Source organism: Oncorhynchus kisutch, linkage group LG6 (assembly GCF_002021735.2).
Source record: "Oncorhynchus kisutch isolate 150728-3 linkage group LG6, Okis_V2, whole genome shotgun sequence".
NCBI lineage: Eukaryota > Metazoa > Chordata > Actinopteri > Salmoniformes > Salmonidae > Oncorhynchus > Oncorhynchus kisutch.
The window spans coordinates 333,305-353,170 of record NC_034179.2 but is presented as its reverse complement, the minus strand read 5'-3'; the positions used below and the strand labels follow the sequence as shown (position 1 = coordinate 353,170).

At 36.8% G+C, this 19,866-nt stretch overlaps 1 protein-coding gene across 1 annotated transcript in view; it reads left to right on the top strand.

Moving 5' to 3' along the window:
• LOC109882324 (SKI family transcriptional corepressor 2) overlaps positions 1 to 19,866 on the top strand; it is a gene marked incomplete at its 5' end in the record, with an annotated part of 108,258 nt that overhangs the window by 43,303 nt on the left and 45,089 nt on the right. Inside the window, 2 exons of the mRNA XM_031825890.1 lie at positions 8,437 to 8,500; positions 8,657 to 8,734. Of these exons, the coding sequence (XP_031681750.1) occupies positions 8,437 to 8,500; positions 8,657 to 8,734 (142 nt within the window). The remainder of the gene's footprint in view (positions 1 to 8,436; positions 8,501 to 8,656; positions 8,735 to 19,866) is intronic.

The following is a 19,866-nucleotide window of genomic DNA, read 5'->3' as shown; positions in this document are numbered from 1 at the left end:
TTCACAGTCTAATAACACTAACGAAGAGACTATCACAGTCTAATAGTAATGATATTTAAGAGACATTCACAGTCTAATAGTAAAATATGTAAGAGACATTCACAGTCTAATAGTAATGATATGTAAGAGACATTCACAGTCTAATGGTAATGATATGTAAGAGACACTCACAGTCTAACAGTAATGATATGTAAGAGACTTTCACAGTCTTATAGTAATGATATGTAAGAGACATTCACAGTTTAACAGTAATGATATGTAAGAGACATTCACAGTCTAACAGTAATGATATGTAAGAGACATTCACAGTCTAATGGTAATGATATGTAAGAGACACTCACAGTCTAACAGTAATGATATGTAAGAGACTTTCACAGTCTTATAGTAATGATATGTAAGAGACATTCACCGTCTAATAGTAATGATATGTAAGAGACATTCACAGTCTAATAGTAATGATATGTAAGAGACATTCACAGTCTAATAGTAATGATATGTAAGAGACATTCACAGTCTAATAGTAATGATTTGTAAGAGACATTCACAGTCTGATAGTAATGATATGTAAGAGACATTCACAGTCTAATTGTAATGATATGTAAGAGACACTCACAGTCTAATAGTAATGATATGTAAGAGACATTCACAGTCTAATAGTAATGATATGTAAGAGACATTCACAGTCTGATAGTAATGATATGTAAGAGACATTCACAGTCTAATAGTAATGATTTGTAAGAGACATTCACAGTCTGATAGTAATGGTATGTAAGAGACATTCACCGTCTAATAATAATGATATGTAAGAGACATTCACAGTCTAATAGTAATGATATGTAAGAGACATTCACAGTCTAATAGTAATGATATGTAAGAGACATTCACAGTCTAATAACACTAACGAAGAGACTATCACAGTCTATTAGTAATGATATGTAAGAGACATTCACAGTCTAATAGTAAATATTTGTAAGAGACCTTTCACAGTCTGATAGTAATGGTATGTAAGAGACATTCACAGTCTAATAGTAATGATATGTAAGAGACATTCACAGTCTAATAGTAATGATATGTAAGAGACATTCACAGTCTAATAGTAATGATATGTAAGAGACATTCACAGTCTAATAGTAATTATATGTAAGAGACATTCACAGTCTAATAGTAATGATATTTAAGAGACATTCACAGTCTAATAGTAAAATATGTAAGAGACATTCACAGTCTAATAGTAATGATATGTAAGAGACATTCACAGTCTAATAACAACAGTAAAGAAGAGACATTCACAGTCTAATAGTAATGATATGTAAGAGACATTCACAGTCTGACAGTAATGATATGTAAGAGACACTCACAGTCTAACAGTAATGATATGTAAGAGACTTTCACAGGCTTATAGTGATGATATGTAAGAGACATTCACAGTCTAATAGTAATGATATGTAAGAGACTTTCACAGTCTTATAGTAATGATATGTAAGAGACATTCACAGTCTGATAGTAATGATATGTAAGAGACATTCACAGTCTAATAGTAATTATATGTAAGAGACATTCACATTCTAATAGCAATGATATGTAAGAGACATTCACAGTCTAATAGTAATGATTTGTAAGAGACCTTTCACAGTCTGGTAGTAATGATATGTAAGAGATATTCACCGTCTAATAGTAATGATATGTAAGAGACATTCACAGTCTAATAGTAATGATATGTAAGAGACATTCACAGTCTAATAGTAATGATATGTAAGGACATTCACAGTCTAATAATAATGATATGTAAGAGACATTCACAGTCTAATAGTAATGATATGTAAGAGACATTCACAGTCTAATAGTAATGATATGTAAGAGACATTCACAGTCTAATAACACTAACGAAGAGACTATCACTGTCTAATAGTAATGATATTTAAGAGACATTCACAGTCTAATAGTAAAATATGTAATAGACATTCACAGTCTAATAGTAATGATATGTACGAGACATTCACAGTCTAATAACAACAGTAAAGAAGAGACATTCACAGTCTAATAGTAATGATATGTAAGAGACATTCACAGTCTAATGGTAATGATATGTAAGAGACACTCACAGTCTAACAGTAATGATATGTAAGAGACGTTCACAGTCTTATAGTAATGATATGTAAGAGACATTCACAGTCTAATAGTAATGATATGTAAGAGACTTTCACAGTCGTATAGTAATGATATGTAAGAGACATTCACAGTTTAATAGTAATGATATGTAAGAGACATTCACAGTCTAATAGTAATGATATGTAAGAGACATTCACAGTCTAATAGTAATGACATGTAAGAGACATTCACCGTCTAATAGTAATGATATGTAAGAGACATTCAGAGTCTAATAGTAATGATATGTAAGAGACATTCACAGTCTAATAGTAATGATATGTAAGAGACATTCACAGTCTAATAGTAATTATATGTAAGAGACATTCACAGTCTAATAGTAATGATATTTAAGAGACATTCACAGTCTAATAGTAAAATATGTAAGAGACATTCACAGTCTAATAGTAATGATATGTAAGAGACATTCACAGTCTAATAGTAATGATATGTAAGAGACATTCACAGTCTAATAACACTAACGAAGAGACTATCACAGTCTAATAGTAATGATATTTAAGAGACATTCACAGTCTAATAGTAAAATATGTAAGAGACATTCACAGTCTAATAGTAATGATATGTAAGAGACATTCACAGTCTAATGGTAATGATATGTAAGAGACACTCACAGTCTAACAGTAATGATATGTAAGAGACTTTCACAGTCTTATAGTAATGATATGTAAGATACATCCACAGTCTAATAGTAATGATATGTAAGAGACTTTCACAGTCTTATAGTAATGATATGTAAGAGACATTCACAGTTTAATAGTAATGATATGTAAGAGACATTCACAGTCTGATAGTAATGGTATGTAAGAGACATTCACCGTCTAATAATAATGATATGTAAGAGACATTCACAGTCTAATAGTAATGATATGTAAGAGACATTCACAGTCTAATAGTAATGATATGTAAGAGACATTCACAGTCTAATAACACTAACGAAGAGACTATCACAGTCTAATAGTAATGATATTTAAGAGACATTCACAGTCTAATAGTAAAATATGTAAGAGACATTCACAGTCTAATAGTAATGATATGTAAGAGACATTCACAGTCTAATGGTAATGATATGTAAGAGACACTCACAGTCTAACACTAATGATATGTAAGAGACTTTCACAGTCTTATAGTAATGATATGTAAGAGACATTCACAGTTTAATAGTAATGATATGTAAGAGACATTCACAGTCTAATAGTAATGATATGTAAGAGACATTCACAGTCTAATGGTAATGATATGTAAGAGACACTCACAGTCTAACAGTAATGATATGTAAGAGACTTTCACAGTCTTATAGTAATGATATGTAAGAGACATTCACCGTCTAATAGTAATGATATGTAAGAGACATTCACAGTCTAATAGTAATGATATGTAAGAGACATTCACAGTCTAATAGTAATGATATGTAAGAGACATTCACAGTCTAATAGTAATGATTTGTAAGAGACATTCACAGTCTGACAGTAATGATATGTAAGAGACATTCACAGTCTAATTGTAATGATATGTAAGAGACACTCACAGTCTAATAGTAATGATTTGTAAGAGACATTCACAGTCTGATAGTAATGGTATGTAAGAGACATTCACCGTCTAATAATAATGATATGTAAGAGACATTCACAGTCTAAGAGTAATGATATGTAAGAGACATTCACAGTCTAATAGTAATGATATGTAAGAGACATTCACAGTCTAATAACACTAACGAAGAGACTATCACAGTCTATTCGTAATGATATTTAAGAGACATTCACAGTCTAATAGTAAAATATGTAAGAGACATTCACAGTCTAATAGTAATGATATGTAAGAGACATTCACAGTCTAATAACAACAGTAAAGAAGAGACATTCACAGTCTAATAGTAATGATATGTAAGAGACATTCACATTCTGATAGTAATGATATGTAAGAGACACTCACAGTCTAACAGTAATGATATGTAAGAGACTTTCACAGGCTTATAGTGATGATATGTAAGAGACATTCACAGTCTAATAGTAATGATATGTAAGAGACTTTCACAGTCTTATAGTAATGATATGTAAGAGACATTCACAGTCTGATAGTAATGATATGTAAGAGACATTCACAGTCTAATAGTAATGATATGTAAGAGACATTCACAGTCTAATAGTAATGATATGTAAGAGACATTCACAGTCTAATAGTAATGATATGTAAGGACATTCACAGTCTAATAATAATGATATGTAAGAGACATTCACAGTCTAATAGTAATGATATGTAAGAGACATTCACAGTCTAATAGTAATGATATGTAAGAGACATTCACAGTCTAATAACACTAACGAAGAGACTATCACAGTCTAATAGTAATGATATTTAAGAGACATTCACAGTCTAATAGTAAAATATGTAATAGACATTCACAGTCTAATAGTAATGATATGTACGAGACATTCACAGTCTAATAACAACAGTAAAGAAGAGACATTCACAGTCTAATAGTAATGATATGTAAGAGACATTCACAGTCTAACGGTAATGATATGTAAGAGACACTCACAGTCTAACAGTAATGATATGTAAGAGACGTTCACAGTCTTATAGTAATGATATGTAAGAGACATTCACAGTCTAACAGTAATGATATGTAAGAGACTTTCACAGTCTTATAGTAATGATATGTAAGAGACATTCACAGTTTAATAGTAATGATATGTAAGAGACATTCACAGTCTAATAGTAATGATATGTAAGAGACATTCACAGTCTAATAGTAATGACATGTAAGAGACATTCACCGTCTAATAGTAATGATATGTAAGAGACATTCACAGTCTAATAGTAATGATATGTAAGAGACATTCACAGTCTAATAGTAATGATATGTAAGAGACATTCACAGTCTAATAGTAATTATATGTAAGAGACATTCACAGTCTAATAGTAATAATATTTAAGAGACATTCACAGTCTAATAGTAAAATATGTAAGAGACATTCACAGTCTAATAGTAATGATATGTAAGAGACATTCACAGTATAATAACAACAGTAAAGAGACATTCACAGTCTAATAGTAATGATATGTAAGAGACATTCACAGTCTAATAGTAATGATATGTAAGAGACATTCACAGTCTAATAACACTAACGAAGAGACTATCACAGTCTAATAGTAATGATATTTAAGAGACATTCACAGTCTAATAGTAAAATATGTAAGAGACATTCACAGTCTAATAGTAATGATATGTAAGAGACATTCACAGTCTAATGGTAATGATATGTAAGAGACACTCACAGTCTAACAGTAATGATATGTAAGAGACTTTCACAGTCTTACAGTAATGATATGTAAGATACATCCACAGTCTAATAGTAATGATATGTAAGAGACTTTCACAGTCTTATAGTAATGATATGTAAGAGACATTCACAGTTTAATAGTAATGATATGTAAGAGACATTCACAGTCTAACAGTAATGATATGTAAGAGACATTCACAGTCTAATGGTAATGATATGTAAGAGACACTCACAGTCTAACAGTAATGATATGTAAGAGACTTTCACAGTCTTATAGTAATGATATGTAAGAGACATTCACCGTCTAATAGTAATGATATGTAAGAGACATTCACAGTCTAATAGTAATGATATGTAAGAGACATTCACAGTCTAATAGTAATTATATGTAAGAGACATTCACAGTCTAATAACAACAGTAAAGAAGAGACATTCACAGTCTAATAGTAATGATATGTAAGAGACACTCACAGTCTAACAGTAATGATATGTAAGAGACATTCACAGTCTAATAGTAATGATATGTAAGAGACATTCACAGTCTAATAGTAATGATATGTAAGAGACATTCACAGTCTAATTGTAATGATATGTAAGAGACATTCACAGTCTAATAGTAATGATATGTAAGAGACATTCACAATCTAATAACAACAATAATGAAGAGACATTCACAGTCTAATAACAACACTAATGAAGAGACATTCACAGACTAATTGTAACACAAATGAAGAGACATTCACAGTCTAACATTAACACTAATAACAACACTAATAAAGAGACATTCACAGTCTAATAGTAATGATATGTAAGAGACATTCACAGTCTAATAACACTAACGAAGAGACTATCACAGTCTAATAGTAATGATATTTAAGAGACATTCACAGTCTAATAGTAAAATATGTAAGAGACATTCACAGTCTAATAGTAATGATATGTAGTCTAATAACAACAGTAAAGAAGAGACATTCACAGTATAATAACACTAATGAAGACGACATTAACAGTCTAATAACACTAATGAAGAAGACTTTCACAGTCTAGTTACATAACTAATGTAGAGACATTCACAGTCTAGTAACGTAACTAATGAAGAGACATTTACAGTCTAATAGTAACACCAATGAAGAGACATTCACAGACTAATTGTAACACTAATGAAGAGACATTCACAGTCTAATAAAAACACTATTGAATTGACAATCACAGTCGAATAGTAACACGAATGAAAGATACATTCACAGTCTAATAACTATCTTAAATAAGCACTCTCCATTCCAAAAATGTAGAACCAGGAATAGATGTAGCCCTTTGTTCACTCCAGACATGTCTGCCCTTGACCAGCAGAAAAACATCCTCTGGCTTTCTGCATTAGCATCGAATAGCCCCCGTGATAGGCAACTTTTCAGGGAAGGTAGGAACCAATATACACAGGCATTTAGGAAATCTAAGGCTAGCTTTTTCAAACTGAAATTTGCATCCTGTAGTAAAAACTCAAAAAAGTACTGGGACACTGTAAAGTCCATGGAGAATAAGAGCACCTCCTCCCAGCTGCACACTGCACTGAGGCTAGGAAACACTGTCACTACCGATTTATCCACAACCCATTCGCTGCCCGCACCTGCCCGCCGGTCCAGCATCACTACTCTGGACGGCTCTGACTTAGAATATTTGGACAACTACAAATACCTAGGTGTCTGGTTAGACTGTAAACTCTCCTTCCGGACTCACATTAAACATCTCCAATCCAAAATTAAATCTAGAATCGGCTTCCTATTTCGCAACAAAGCATCCTTCACTCATGCTGCCAAACACCCTCGTAAAACGGACTATCGTACCAATCCTCGACTTCGGCGATGTAATTTACAAAATAGCCTCCAACACCCTACTCAGCAAATTGGATGCAGTCTATCACAGTGCCATCTGTTTTGTCACCAAAGCCCCATGTACTACCCACCACTGTGACCTGTATGCTCTCGTTGGATGGCCCTCGCTACATACTCGTCGCCAAACCCACTGGCTCCAGGTCATCTACAAGTCTCTGCTAGGTAAAGCCCTGCCTTATCTCAGCTCACTGGTCACCATAGCAGCACCCACCCATCGCACGCGCTCCGGCAGGTATATCTCACTCGTCACCCCCAAAGCCAATTCCTCCTTTGGCCGCCTCTCCTTCCAGTTTTCTGCTGCCAATGACTGGAACGAACTGCAAAAATCTCTGAAGCTGGAGACTCTTACCTCCCTCACTAGCTTTAAGTACCAGCTGTTAGAGCAGCTCACAGATTACTGCACCTGTACATAGCTCATCTGTAAATAGCCCATCTAATCTACCTCATCCCCATACTGTATTTATGTATTTATCTTGCTCCTTTGCACCCCAGTATCTCTATTTGCACATTCATCTTCTGTACATCCTATCATTCCAGTGTTTAATTGCTATATTGTACTTCTCCACCATGGCCTATTTATTGCCTTACATCTCTTATCCTACTTCATTTGCTCACATCGTATATAGACTTGTTTCTACTGTATTATTGACTGTATGTTTGTTTTACTCCATATGTAACTCTGTGTTGTTGTATGTGTCTAACTGCTTTGCTTTATCTTGGCCAGGTCGCAGTTGCAAATGAGAACATGTTTTTAACTACCATATATTGTGAATGAGAACTTGTTCTCAACTTGCCTACCTGGTTAACTAAAGGTGAAATAAAAAATCAAAAAAATCAAATCAAGGTGATTTAGATGCATGCCTTCATCATAAAGGTGATTTACATGAAATAAACCCTCCGCTCATGTCTACAGTGTTGTTAACAGTGTTGTTCTGGACATACAAGATTAGGCCAAAAGAAGAGTTGTTCCACTCCATTGATTCTTCAAGTCTGTGAAAGCCAGCTGGTAGTCTAGTCTACACCGGCATCCTGTGTAGCATTATTCAACACTATCTCTGATATCTAGATGTTCAAACCTCTATCTCTCTCTGTGTTCTCAGACTCATAAAAGCAGAGACCATGGACTGCCTGTTTATGCAACCAAAGAAAACTCCAAAACAGCTGGTACGCAGTGTTACCTAGGTGTTATCGAGGTGTTTAAAGACATTGGTTCCTTTCTACATTGGTTCCTTTCGTTTTCTGTGTGCATGGGACCAAATCAACTGAGGCTCCAGATGAACTGATGAATTATTGTCCTTCTGTTCTCTCCTTCTCCTCTAGATGAAAACAAAGAACCTAGCAACTTCTTTGTATCAGAGACTAATTCATCTGACCCTGAGTACTGGAGAGAGATGGCAGGTAAAACTTCACCTATCACACCATTACAGCTATCATACCACTACAGCTATTATACCATACCATTACAGCTATTATACCATACCATACCATTACAGCTATCATACCATTACAGCTATCATACCATTACAGCTATTATACCATACCATACCATTACAGCTATCATATCAAACCATTACAGCTATCATACCATTACAGCTATTATACCATTACAGCTATTATACCATTACAGCTATTATACCATTACAGCTATCATACCATTACAGCTATCATACCATTACAGCTATTATACCATTACAGCTATCATACCATTACAGCTATCATACCATTACAGCTATCATACCATTACAGCTATCATACCATTACAGCTATTATACCATACCATACCATTACAGCTATCATATCAAACCATTACAGCTATCATACCATTACAGCTATTATACCATTACAGCTATTATACCATTACAGCTATCATACCATTACAGCTATCATACCATTACAGCTATTATACCATTACAGCTATCATACCATTACAGCTATTATACCATACCATACCATTACAGCTATCATACCATTACAGCTATCATACCATTACAGCTATTATACCATACCATACCATTACAGCTATCATACCATTACAGCTATTATACCATTACAGCTATCATACCATTACAGCTATCATACCATTACAGCTATTATACCATACCATACCATTACAGCTATCATACCATTACAGCTATTATACCATGGCATTACAGCTATCATATCAAACCATGACAGCTATTATATCATACCATACCATTACAGCTATCATATCAAACCATGACAGCTATTATACCATACCATACCATTACAGCTATCATATCAAACCATTACAGCTATCATATCAAACCATGACAGCTATTACACCACACCAATGCAGCTATCATACCATTACAGCTATTATACCATACCATTACAGCTATCATACCATTACAGCTATCATACCATTACAGCTATCATATCATACCATTGCAGCTATTATACCATTACAGCTATTATGCCAAACTATCACAACTGGTTTATCAAGACAAGGAGAACAACAGCCTGATTCTCCTCTCACAGACCTTAGGTTTAGGGAATTTTAGAGACTCATTCTCCTCTCACAGACCATAGGTCTAGGGATTATTAGAGACTCATACTCCTCTCACAGACCATAGGTTTAGGGATTATTAGAGACTCATTCTCCTCTCACATACCATATGTTTAAGGATTATTTGAGAATCATTCTCGTCTCAAAGACCATAGGTTTAGGGATTATTAGAGACTCATTCTCCTCTCACAGACCATAGGTTTAGGGATTATTAGAGACTCATTCTCATCTCACAGACTTTAGGTTTAGGGATTTTAGAGACTCATTCTCCTCTCACAGACCATAGGTTTAGGGATTGTTAGAGATTCATTCTCCTCTCACAGACCATAGGTTTAGGGATTATTAGACTCATACTCCTCTCACAGACCATAGGTTTCGGGATTATTAGAGACTTACTCTCCTCTCACAGACCATAGGTTTAGGGATTGATTCTCCTCTCACAGACCATAGGTTTAAGGATTATTAGAGAATCATTCTCCTTTCACAGACCTTAGGTTTAGGGATTATTTGAGACTCATTCTCCTCTCACAGACCATAGGTTTAGGGATTATTAGAGACTCATTCTCATCTCACAGACCATAGGTTTCGGGATTATTAGAGACTCACACTCCTCTCACAGACCATAGGATTAGGGATTATTAGAGACTCATTCTCCTCTCACAGACCATAGGTTTAGGGTTTATTAGAGACTCATTCTCATCTCACAGACCATAGGTTTAGGGATTATTAGAGACTCATTCTCCTCTCACAGACCTTAGGTTTAGGGAATTTTAGAGACTCATTCTCCTCTCACAGACCATAGGTTTAGGGTTTATTAGAGACTCATTTTCATCTCACAGACCATAGGTTTAGGGATTATTAGAGACTCCTCCCCCTCTCACAGACCTTAGGTTTAGGGAATTTTAGAGACTCATTCTCCTCTCACAGACCATAGGTCTAGGGATTATTAGAGACTCATTCTCCTCTCACAGACCATAGGTTAAGGGATTATTAGAGACTCATTCTCATCTCACAGACCTTAGGTTTAGGGCATTTTAGACACTCATTCTCCTCTCACAGACCATAGGTTTAGGGATTATTAGAAACTCATTCTCATCTCACAGACCTTAGGTTTAGGGAATTTCAGAGACTCATTCTCCTCTCACAGACCATAGGTTTAGGGATGATTAGAAACTCATTCTCCTCTCACAGACCATAGGTTTAGGGATTATTAGAGACTCATTCTCCTCTCACAGACCATAGGTTTTGGGATTGTTAGAGATTCATTCTCCTCTCACAGACCATAGGTTTAGGTATTATTAGAGACTCATTCCCCTCTGACAGACCATAGGTTTAGGGATTATTTGAGACTCATTCTCTTCTCACAGACCATATGTTTAGGGATTATTAGAGACTCATTCTCCTCTCACAGACCATAGGTTTAGGGATTATTAGAGACGCATTCACCTCTCACAGACCATAGGTTTCGGGATTATTAGAGACTCACTCTCCTCTCACAGACCATAGGTTTAGGGATTATTAGAGACTCATTCTCCTGTCACAGACCATAGGTTTAGGGATTATTATTGACTCATACTCCTCTCACAGACCATAGGTTTAGGGATTATTAGAGACTCATTCTCCTCTCACATACCATATGTTTAAGGATTATTTGAGAATCATTCTCGTCTCAAAGACCATAGGTTTAGGGATTATTAGAGACTAATTCTCATCTCACAGACCTTAGGTTTAGGGAATTTTAGAGACTCATTCTCATCTCACAGACCATAGGTTTAGGGATTGTTAGAGATTCATTCTCCTCTCACAGACCATAGGTTTAGGGATTATTAGAGACTTACTCTCCTCTCACAGACCATAGGTTTAGGGATTCATTCTCCTCTCACAGACCATAGGTTTAAGGATGATTAGAGAATCATTCTCCTCTCATAGACCTTAGGTTTAGGGATTATTTGAGACTCATTCTCCTCTCACAGACCATAGGTTTAGGGATTATTAGAGACTCATTCTCATCTCACAGACCATAGGTTTCGGGATTATTAGAGACTCACACTCCTCTCACAGACCATAGGATTAGGGATTATTAGAGACTCATTCACCTCTCACAGACCATAGGTTTAAGGATTATTAGAGACTCATTCTCATCTCACAGACCATAGGTTTAGGGATTATTATTGACTCATACTCCTCTCACAGACCATAGGTTTAGGGATTATTAGAGACTCATTCTCCTCTCACATACCATATGTTTAAGGATTATTTGAGAATCATTCTCGTCTCAAAGACCATAGGTTTAGGGATTATTAGAGACTCATTCTCATCTCACAGACTTTAGGTTTAGGTATTTTAGAGACTCATTCTCCTCTCACAGACCATAGGATTAGGGATTATTAGAGACTCATTCTCCTCTCACAGACCATAGGTTTAGGGTTTATTAGAGACTCATTCTCATCTCACAGACCATAGGTTTAGGGATTATTAGAGACTCATTCTCCTCTCACAGACCATAGGTTTAGGGATTGTTAGAGATTCATTCTCCTCTCACAAACCATAGGTTTAGGTATTATTAGAGACTCATTCTCCTGTCACAGACCATAGGTTTAGGGATTGTTAGAGATTCATTCTCCTCTCACAGACCATAGGTTTAGGTATTATTAGAGACTCATTCTCCTGTCACAGACCATAGGTCTAGGGATTATTAGAGACTCATTCACCTCTCACTGACCATAGGTTTAAGGATTATTAGAGACTCATTCTCATCTCACAGACCATAGGTTTAGGGATTATTATTGACTCATACTCCTCTCACAGACCATAGGTTTAGGGATTATTAGAGACTCATTCTCCTCTCACATACCATATGTTTAAGGATTATTTGAGAATCATTCTCGTCTCAAAGACCATAGGTTTAGGGATTATTAGAGACTCATTCTCCTCTCACAGACCATAGGTTTAGGGACTATTAGAGACTCATTCTCATCTCACAGACTTTAGGTTTAGGGATTTTAGAGACTCATTCTCCTCTCACAGACCATAGGTTTAGGGATTGTTAGAGATTCATTCTCCTCTCACAGACCATAGGTTTAGGGATTATTAGACTCATACTCCTCTCACAGACCATAGGTTTCGGGATTATTAGAGACTTACTCTCCTCTCACAGACCATAGGTTTAGGGATTGATTCTCCTCTCACAGACCATAGGTTTAAGGATTATTAGAGAATCATTCTCCTTTCACAGACCTTAGGTTTAGGGATTATTTGAGACTCATTCTCCTCTCACAGACCATAGGTTTAGGGATTATTAGAGACTCATTCTCATCTCACAGACCACAGGTTTCGGGATTATTAGAGACTCACACTCCTCTCACAGACCATAGGATTAGGGATTATTAGAGACTCATTCTCCTCTCACAGACCATAGGTTTAGGGTTTATTAGAGACTCATTCTCATCTCACAGACCATAGGTTTAGGGATTATTAGAGACTCATTTTCATCTCACAGACCATAGGTTTAGGGATTATTAGAGACTCCTCCCCCTCTCACAGACCTTAGGTTTAGGGAATTTTAGAGACTCATTCTCCTCTCACAGACCATAGGTCTAGGGATTATTAGAGACTCATTCTCCTCTCACAGACCATAGGTTAAGGGATTATTAGAGACTCATTCTCATCTCACAGACCTTAGGTTTAGGGCATTTTATACACTCATTCTCCTCTCACAGACCATAGGTTTAGGGATTATTAGAAACTCATTCTCATCTCACAGACCTTAGGTTTAGGGAATTTCAGAGACTCATTCTCCTCTCACAGACCATAGGTTTAGGGATGATTAGAAACTCATTCTCCTCTCACAGACCATAGGTTTAGGGATTATTAGAGACTCATTCTCCTCTCACAGACCATAGGTTTTGGGATTGTTAGAGATTCATTCTCCTCTCACAGACCATAGGTTTAGGTATTATTAGAGACTCATTCCCCTCTGACAGACCATAGGTTTAGGGATTATTTGAGACTCATTCTCTTCTCACAGACCATATGTTTAGGGATTATTAGAGACTCATTCTCCTCTCACAGACCATAGGTTTAGGGATTATTAGAGACGCATTCACCTCTCACAGACCATAGGTTTCGGGATTATTAGAGACTCACTCTCCTCTCACAGACCATAGGTTTAGGGATTATTAGAGACTCATTCTCCTGTCACAGACCATAGGTTTAGGGATTATTATTGACTCATACTCCTCTCACAGACCATAGTTTTAGGGATTATTAGAGACTCATTCTCCTCTCACATACCATATGTTTAAGGATTATTTGAGAATCATTCTCGTCTCAAAGACCATAGGTTTAGGGATTATTAGAGACTAATTCTCATCTCACAGACCTTAGGTTTAGGGAATTTTAGAGACTCATTCTCATCTCACAGACCATAGGTTTAGGGATTGTTAGAGATTCATTCTCCTCTCACAGACCATAGGTTTAGGGATTATTAGAGACTTACTCTCCTCTCACAGACCATAGGTTTAGGGATTCATTCTCCTCTCACAGACCATAGGTTTAAGGATGATTAGAGAATCATTCTCCTCTCACAGACCTTAGGTTTAGGGATTATTTGAGACTCATTCTCCTCTCACAGACCATAGGTTTAGGGATTATTAGAGACTCATTCTCATCTCACAGACCATAGGTTTCGGGATTATTAGAGACTCACACTCCTCTCACAGACCATAGGATTAGGGATTATTAGAGACTCATTCTCCTCTCACAGACCATAGGTTTAGGGTTTATTAGAGACTCATTCTCATCTCACAGACCATAGGTTTAGGGATTATTAGAGACTCATTCTCCTCTCACAGACCATAGGTTTAGGGATTGTTAGAGATTCATTCTCCTCTCACAAACCATAGGTTTAGGTATTATTAGAGACTCATTCTCCTGTCACAGACCATAGGTTTAGGGATTGTTAGAGATTCATTCTCCTCTCACAGACCATAGGTTTAGGTATTATTAGAGACTCATTCTCCTGTCACAGACCATAGGTCTAGGGATTATTAGAGACTCATTCACCTCTCACAGACCATAGGTTTAAGGATTATTAGAGACTCATTCTCATCTCACAGACCATAGGTTTAGGGATTATTATTGACTCATACTCCTCTCACAGACCATAGGTTTAGGGATTATTAGAGACTCATTCTCCTCTCACATACCATATGTTTAAGGATTATTTGAGAATCATTCTCGTCTCAAAGACCATAGGTTTAGGGATTATTAGAGACTCATTCTCATCTCACAGACTTTAGGTTTAGGGATTTTAGAGACTCATTCTCCTCTCACAGACCATAGGATTAGGGATTATTAGAGACTCATTCTCCTCTCACAGACCATAGGTTTAGGGTTTATTAGAGACTCATTCTCATCTCACAGACCATAGGTTTAGGGATTATTAGAGACTCATTCTCCTCTCACAGACCATAGGTTTAGGGATTGTTAGAGATTCATTCTCCTCTCACAAACCATAGGTTTAGGTATTATTAGAGACTCATTCTCCTGTCACAGACCATAGGTTTAGGGATTGTTAGAGATTCATTCTCCTCTCACAGACCATAGGTTTAGGTATTATTAGAGACTCATTCTCCTGTCACAGACCATAGGTCTAGGGATTATTAGAGACTCATTCACCTCTCACAGACCATAGGTTTAAGGATTATTAGAGACTCATTCTCATCTCACAGACCATAGGTTTAGGGATTATTATTGACTCATACTCCTCTCACAGACCATAGGTTTAGGGATTATTAGAGACTCATTCTCCTCTCACATACCATATGTTTAAGGATTATTTGAGAATCATTCTCGTCTCAAAGACCATAGGTTTAGGGATTATTAGAGACTCATTCTCATCTCACAGACTTTAGGTTTAGGGATTTTAGAGACTCATTCTCCTCTCACAGACCATAGGTTTAGGGATTGTTAGAGATTCATTCTCCTCTCACAGACCATAGGTTTAGGGATTATTAGACTCATACTCCTCTCACAGACCATAGGTTTCGGGATTATTAGAGACTTACTCTCCTCTCACAGACCATAGGTTTAGGGATTCATTCTCCTCTCACAGACCATAGGTTTAAGGATTATTAGAGAATCATTCTCCTTTCACAGACCTTAGGTTTATGGAATTTTAGAGACTCATTCTCTTCTCACAGACCATAGGTCTAGGGATTATTTGAGACTCATTCTCCTCTCACAGACCATAGGTTTAGGGATTATTAGAGACTGATTCTCATCTCACAGACCATAGGTTTCGGGATTATTAGAGACTCACACTCCTCTCACAGACCATAGGATTAGGGATTATTAGAGACTCATTCTCCTCTCACAGACCATAGGTTTAGGGTTTATTAGAGACTCATTCTCATCTCACAGACCATAGGTTTAGGGATTATTAGAGACTCATTCTCCTCTCACAGACCTTAGGTTTAGGGAATTTTAGAGACTCATTCTCCTCTCACAGACCATAGGTTTAGGGTTTATTAGAGACTCATTTTCATCTCACAGACCATAGGTTTAGGGATTATTAGAGACTCCTCCCCCTCTCACAGACCTTAGGTTTAGGGAATTTTAGAGACTCATTCTCCTCTCACAGACCATAGGTCTAGGGATTATTAGAGACTCATTCTCCTCTCACAGACCATAGGTTAAGGGATTATTAGAGACTCATTCTCATCTCACAGACCTTAGGTTTAGGGCATTTTAGACACTCATTCTCCTCTCACAGACCATAGGTTTAGGGATTATTAGAAACTCATTCTCATCTCACAGACCTTAGGTTTAGGGAATTTCAGAGACTCATTCTCCTCTCACAGACCATAGGTTTAGGGATGATTAGAAACTCATTCTCCTCTCACAGACCATAGGTTTAGGGATTATTAGAGACTCATTCCCCTCTCACAGACCATAGGTTTTGGGATTGTTAGAGATTCATTCTCCTCTCACAGACCATAGGTTTAGGTATTATTAGAGACTCATTCCCCTCTGACAGACCATAGGTTTAGGGATTATTTGAGACTCATTCTCTTCTCACAGACCATATGTTTAGGTATTATTAGAGACTCATTCTCCTCTCACAGACCATAGGTTTAGGGATTATTTGAGAATCATTCTCGTCTCAAAGACCATAGGTTTAGGGATTATTAGAGACTCATTCTCATCTCACAGACCTTAGGTTTAGGGAATTTTAGAGACTCATTCTCATCTCACAGACCATAGGTTTAGGGATTGTTAGAGATTCATTCTCCTCTCACAGACCATAGGTTTCGGGATTATTAGAGACTCACACTCCTCTCATCACAGACCATAGGATTAGGGATTATTAGAGACTCATTCTCCTCTCACAGACCATAGGTTTAGGGTTTATTAGAGACTCATTCTCATCTCACAGACCATAGGTTTTGGGATTGTTAGAGATTCATTCTCCTCTCACAGACCATAGGTTTAGGTATTATTAGAGACTCATTCTCCTCTCACAGACCGTAGGTTTAGGTATTATTAGAGACTCATTCTCCTGTCACAGACCATAGGTCTAGGGATTATTAGAGACTCATTCACCTCTCACAGACCATAGGTTTAGGGATTATTAGAGACTCATTCTCAACATCACAGACCATAGGTTTCTGGATTATTAGAGACTCACTCTCCTCTCACAGACCATAGGTTTAGGGATTATTAGAGACCCATTCTCATCTCACAGACCTTAGGTTTAGGGCATTTTAGAGACTCATTCTCCTCTCACATACCATAGGTTTAGGGATTATTAGAAACTCATTCTCATCTCACAGACCTTAGGTTTAGGGAATTTCAGAGACTCATTCTCTTCTCACAGACCATAGGTTTAGGGATTATTAGAAACTCATTCTCCTCCCACAGACCATAGGTTTAGGGATTATTAGAGACTCACACTCCTCTCACAGACCATAGGATTAGGGATTATTAGCGACTCATTCTCAACATCACAGACCATAGGTTTCGTGATTATTAGAGACTCACTCTCCTCTCACAGACCATAGGTTTAGGGATTATTAGAGACTCATTCTCCTCTCACAGACCTTAGGTTTAGGGCATTTTAGAGACTCATTCTCCTCTCACAGACCATAGGTTTAGGGATTATTAGAGACTCATTCTCCTCTCACAGACCATAGGTTTAGGGTTTATTAGAGACTCATTCTCATCTAACAGACCATAGGTTTAGGGATTATTAGAGACTCATTCTCCTCTCACAGACCATAGGTTTAGGGATTGTTAGAGATTCATTCACCTCTCACAGACCATAGGTTTAGGTATTATTAGAGACTCATTCTCCTCTCACAGACCATAGGTTTAGGGATTATTTGAGACTCATTCTCCTCTCACAGACCATAGGTTTAGGGATTATTAGACTCATACTTCTCTCACAGACCATAGGTTTCGGGATTATTAGAGACTTACTCTCCTCTCACAGACCATAGGTTTAGGGATTCATTCTCCTCTCACAGACCATAGGTTTAAGGATTATTAGAGAATCATTCTCCTCTCACAGACCTTAGGTTTAGGGAATTTTAGAGACTCATTCTCCTCTCACAGACCATAGGTCTAGGGATTATTTGAGACTCATTCTCATCTCACAGACCATAGGTTTCGGGATTATTAGAGACTCACACTCCTCTCACAGACCATAGGTTTAGGGATTATTTGAGACTCATTCTCTTCTCACAGACCTTAGGTTTAGGGCATTTTAGAGACTCATTCTCCTCTCACATACCATATGTTTAAGGATTATTTGAGAATCATTCTTGTCTCAAAGACCATAGGTTTAGGGATTATTAGAGACTCATTCTCATCTCACAGACCTTAGGTTGAGAGAATTTTAGAGACTCATTCTCATCTCACAGACCATAGGTTTAGGGATTGTTAGAGATTCATTCTCCTCTCACAGACCATAGGTTTAGGGATTATTAGACTCATACTCCTCTCACAGACCATAGGTTTCGGGATTATTAGAGACTTACTCTCCTCTCACAGACCATAGGTTTAGGGATTCATTCTCCTCTCACAGACCATAGGTTTAAGGATTATTAGAGAATAATTCTCCTCTCACAGACCTTAGGTTTAGGGAATTTTAGAGACTCATTCTCCTCTCACAGACCATAGGTCTAGGGATTATTTGAGACTCATTCTCCTCTCACAGACCATAGGTTTAGGGATTATTAGAGACTCATTCTCATCTCACAGACCATAGGTTTCGGGATTATTAGAGACTCACACTCCTCTCACAGACCATAGGATTAGGGATTATTAGAGACTCATTCTACTCTCACAGACCATAGGTTTAGGGATTGTTAGAGATTCATTCTCCTCTCACAGACCATAGGTTTAGGTATTATTAGAGACTCATTCTCCTCTCACAGACCATAGGTTTAGGGATTGTTAGAGATTCATTCTCCTCTCACAGACCATAGGTTTAGGTATTATTAGAGACTCATTCTCCTCTCACAGACCATAGGTTTCGGGATTATTAGAGACTCACTCTCCTCTCACAGACCGTAGGTTTAGGTATTATTAGAGACTCATTCTCCTGTCACAGACCATAGGTTTAGGGATTATTAGAGACGCATTCACCTCTCACAGACCATAGGTTTCGGGATTATTAGAGACTCACTCTCCTCTCACAGACCATAGGTTTAGGGATTATTAGAGACTCATTCTCCTGTCACAGACCATAGGTTTAGGGATTATTATTGACTCATACTCCTCTCACAGACCATAGGTTTAGGGATTATTAGAGACTCATTCTCCTCTCACATACCATATGTTTAAGGATTATTTGAGAATCATTCTCGTCTCAAAGACCATAGGTTTAGGGATTATTAGAGACTCATTCTCATCTCACAGACCTTAGGTTTAGGGAATTTTAGAGACTCATTCTCATCTCACTGACCATAGGTTTAGGGATTGTTAGAGACTCATTCTC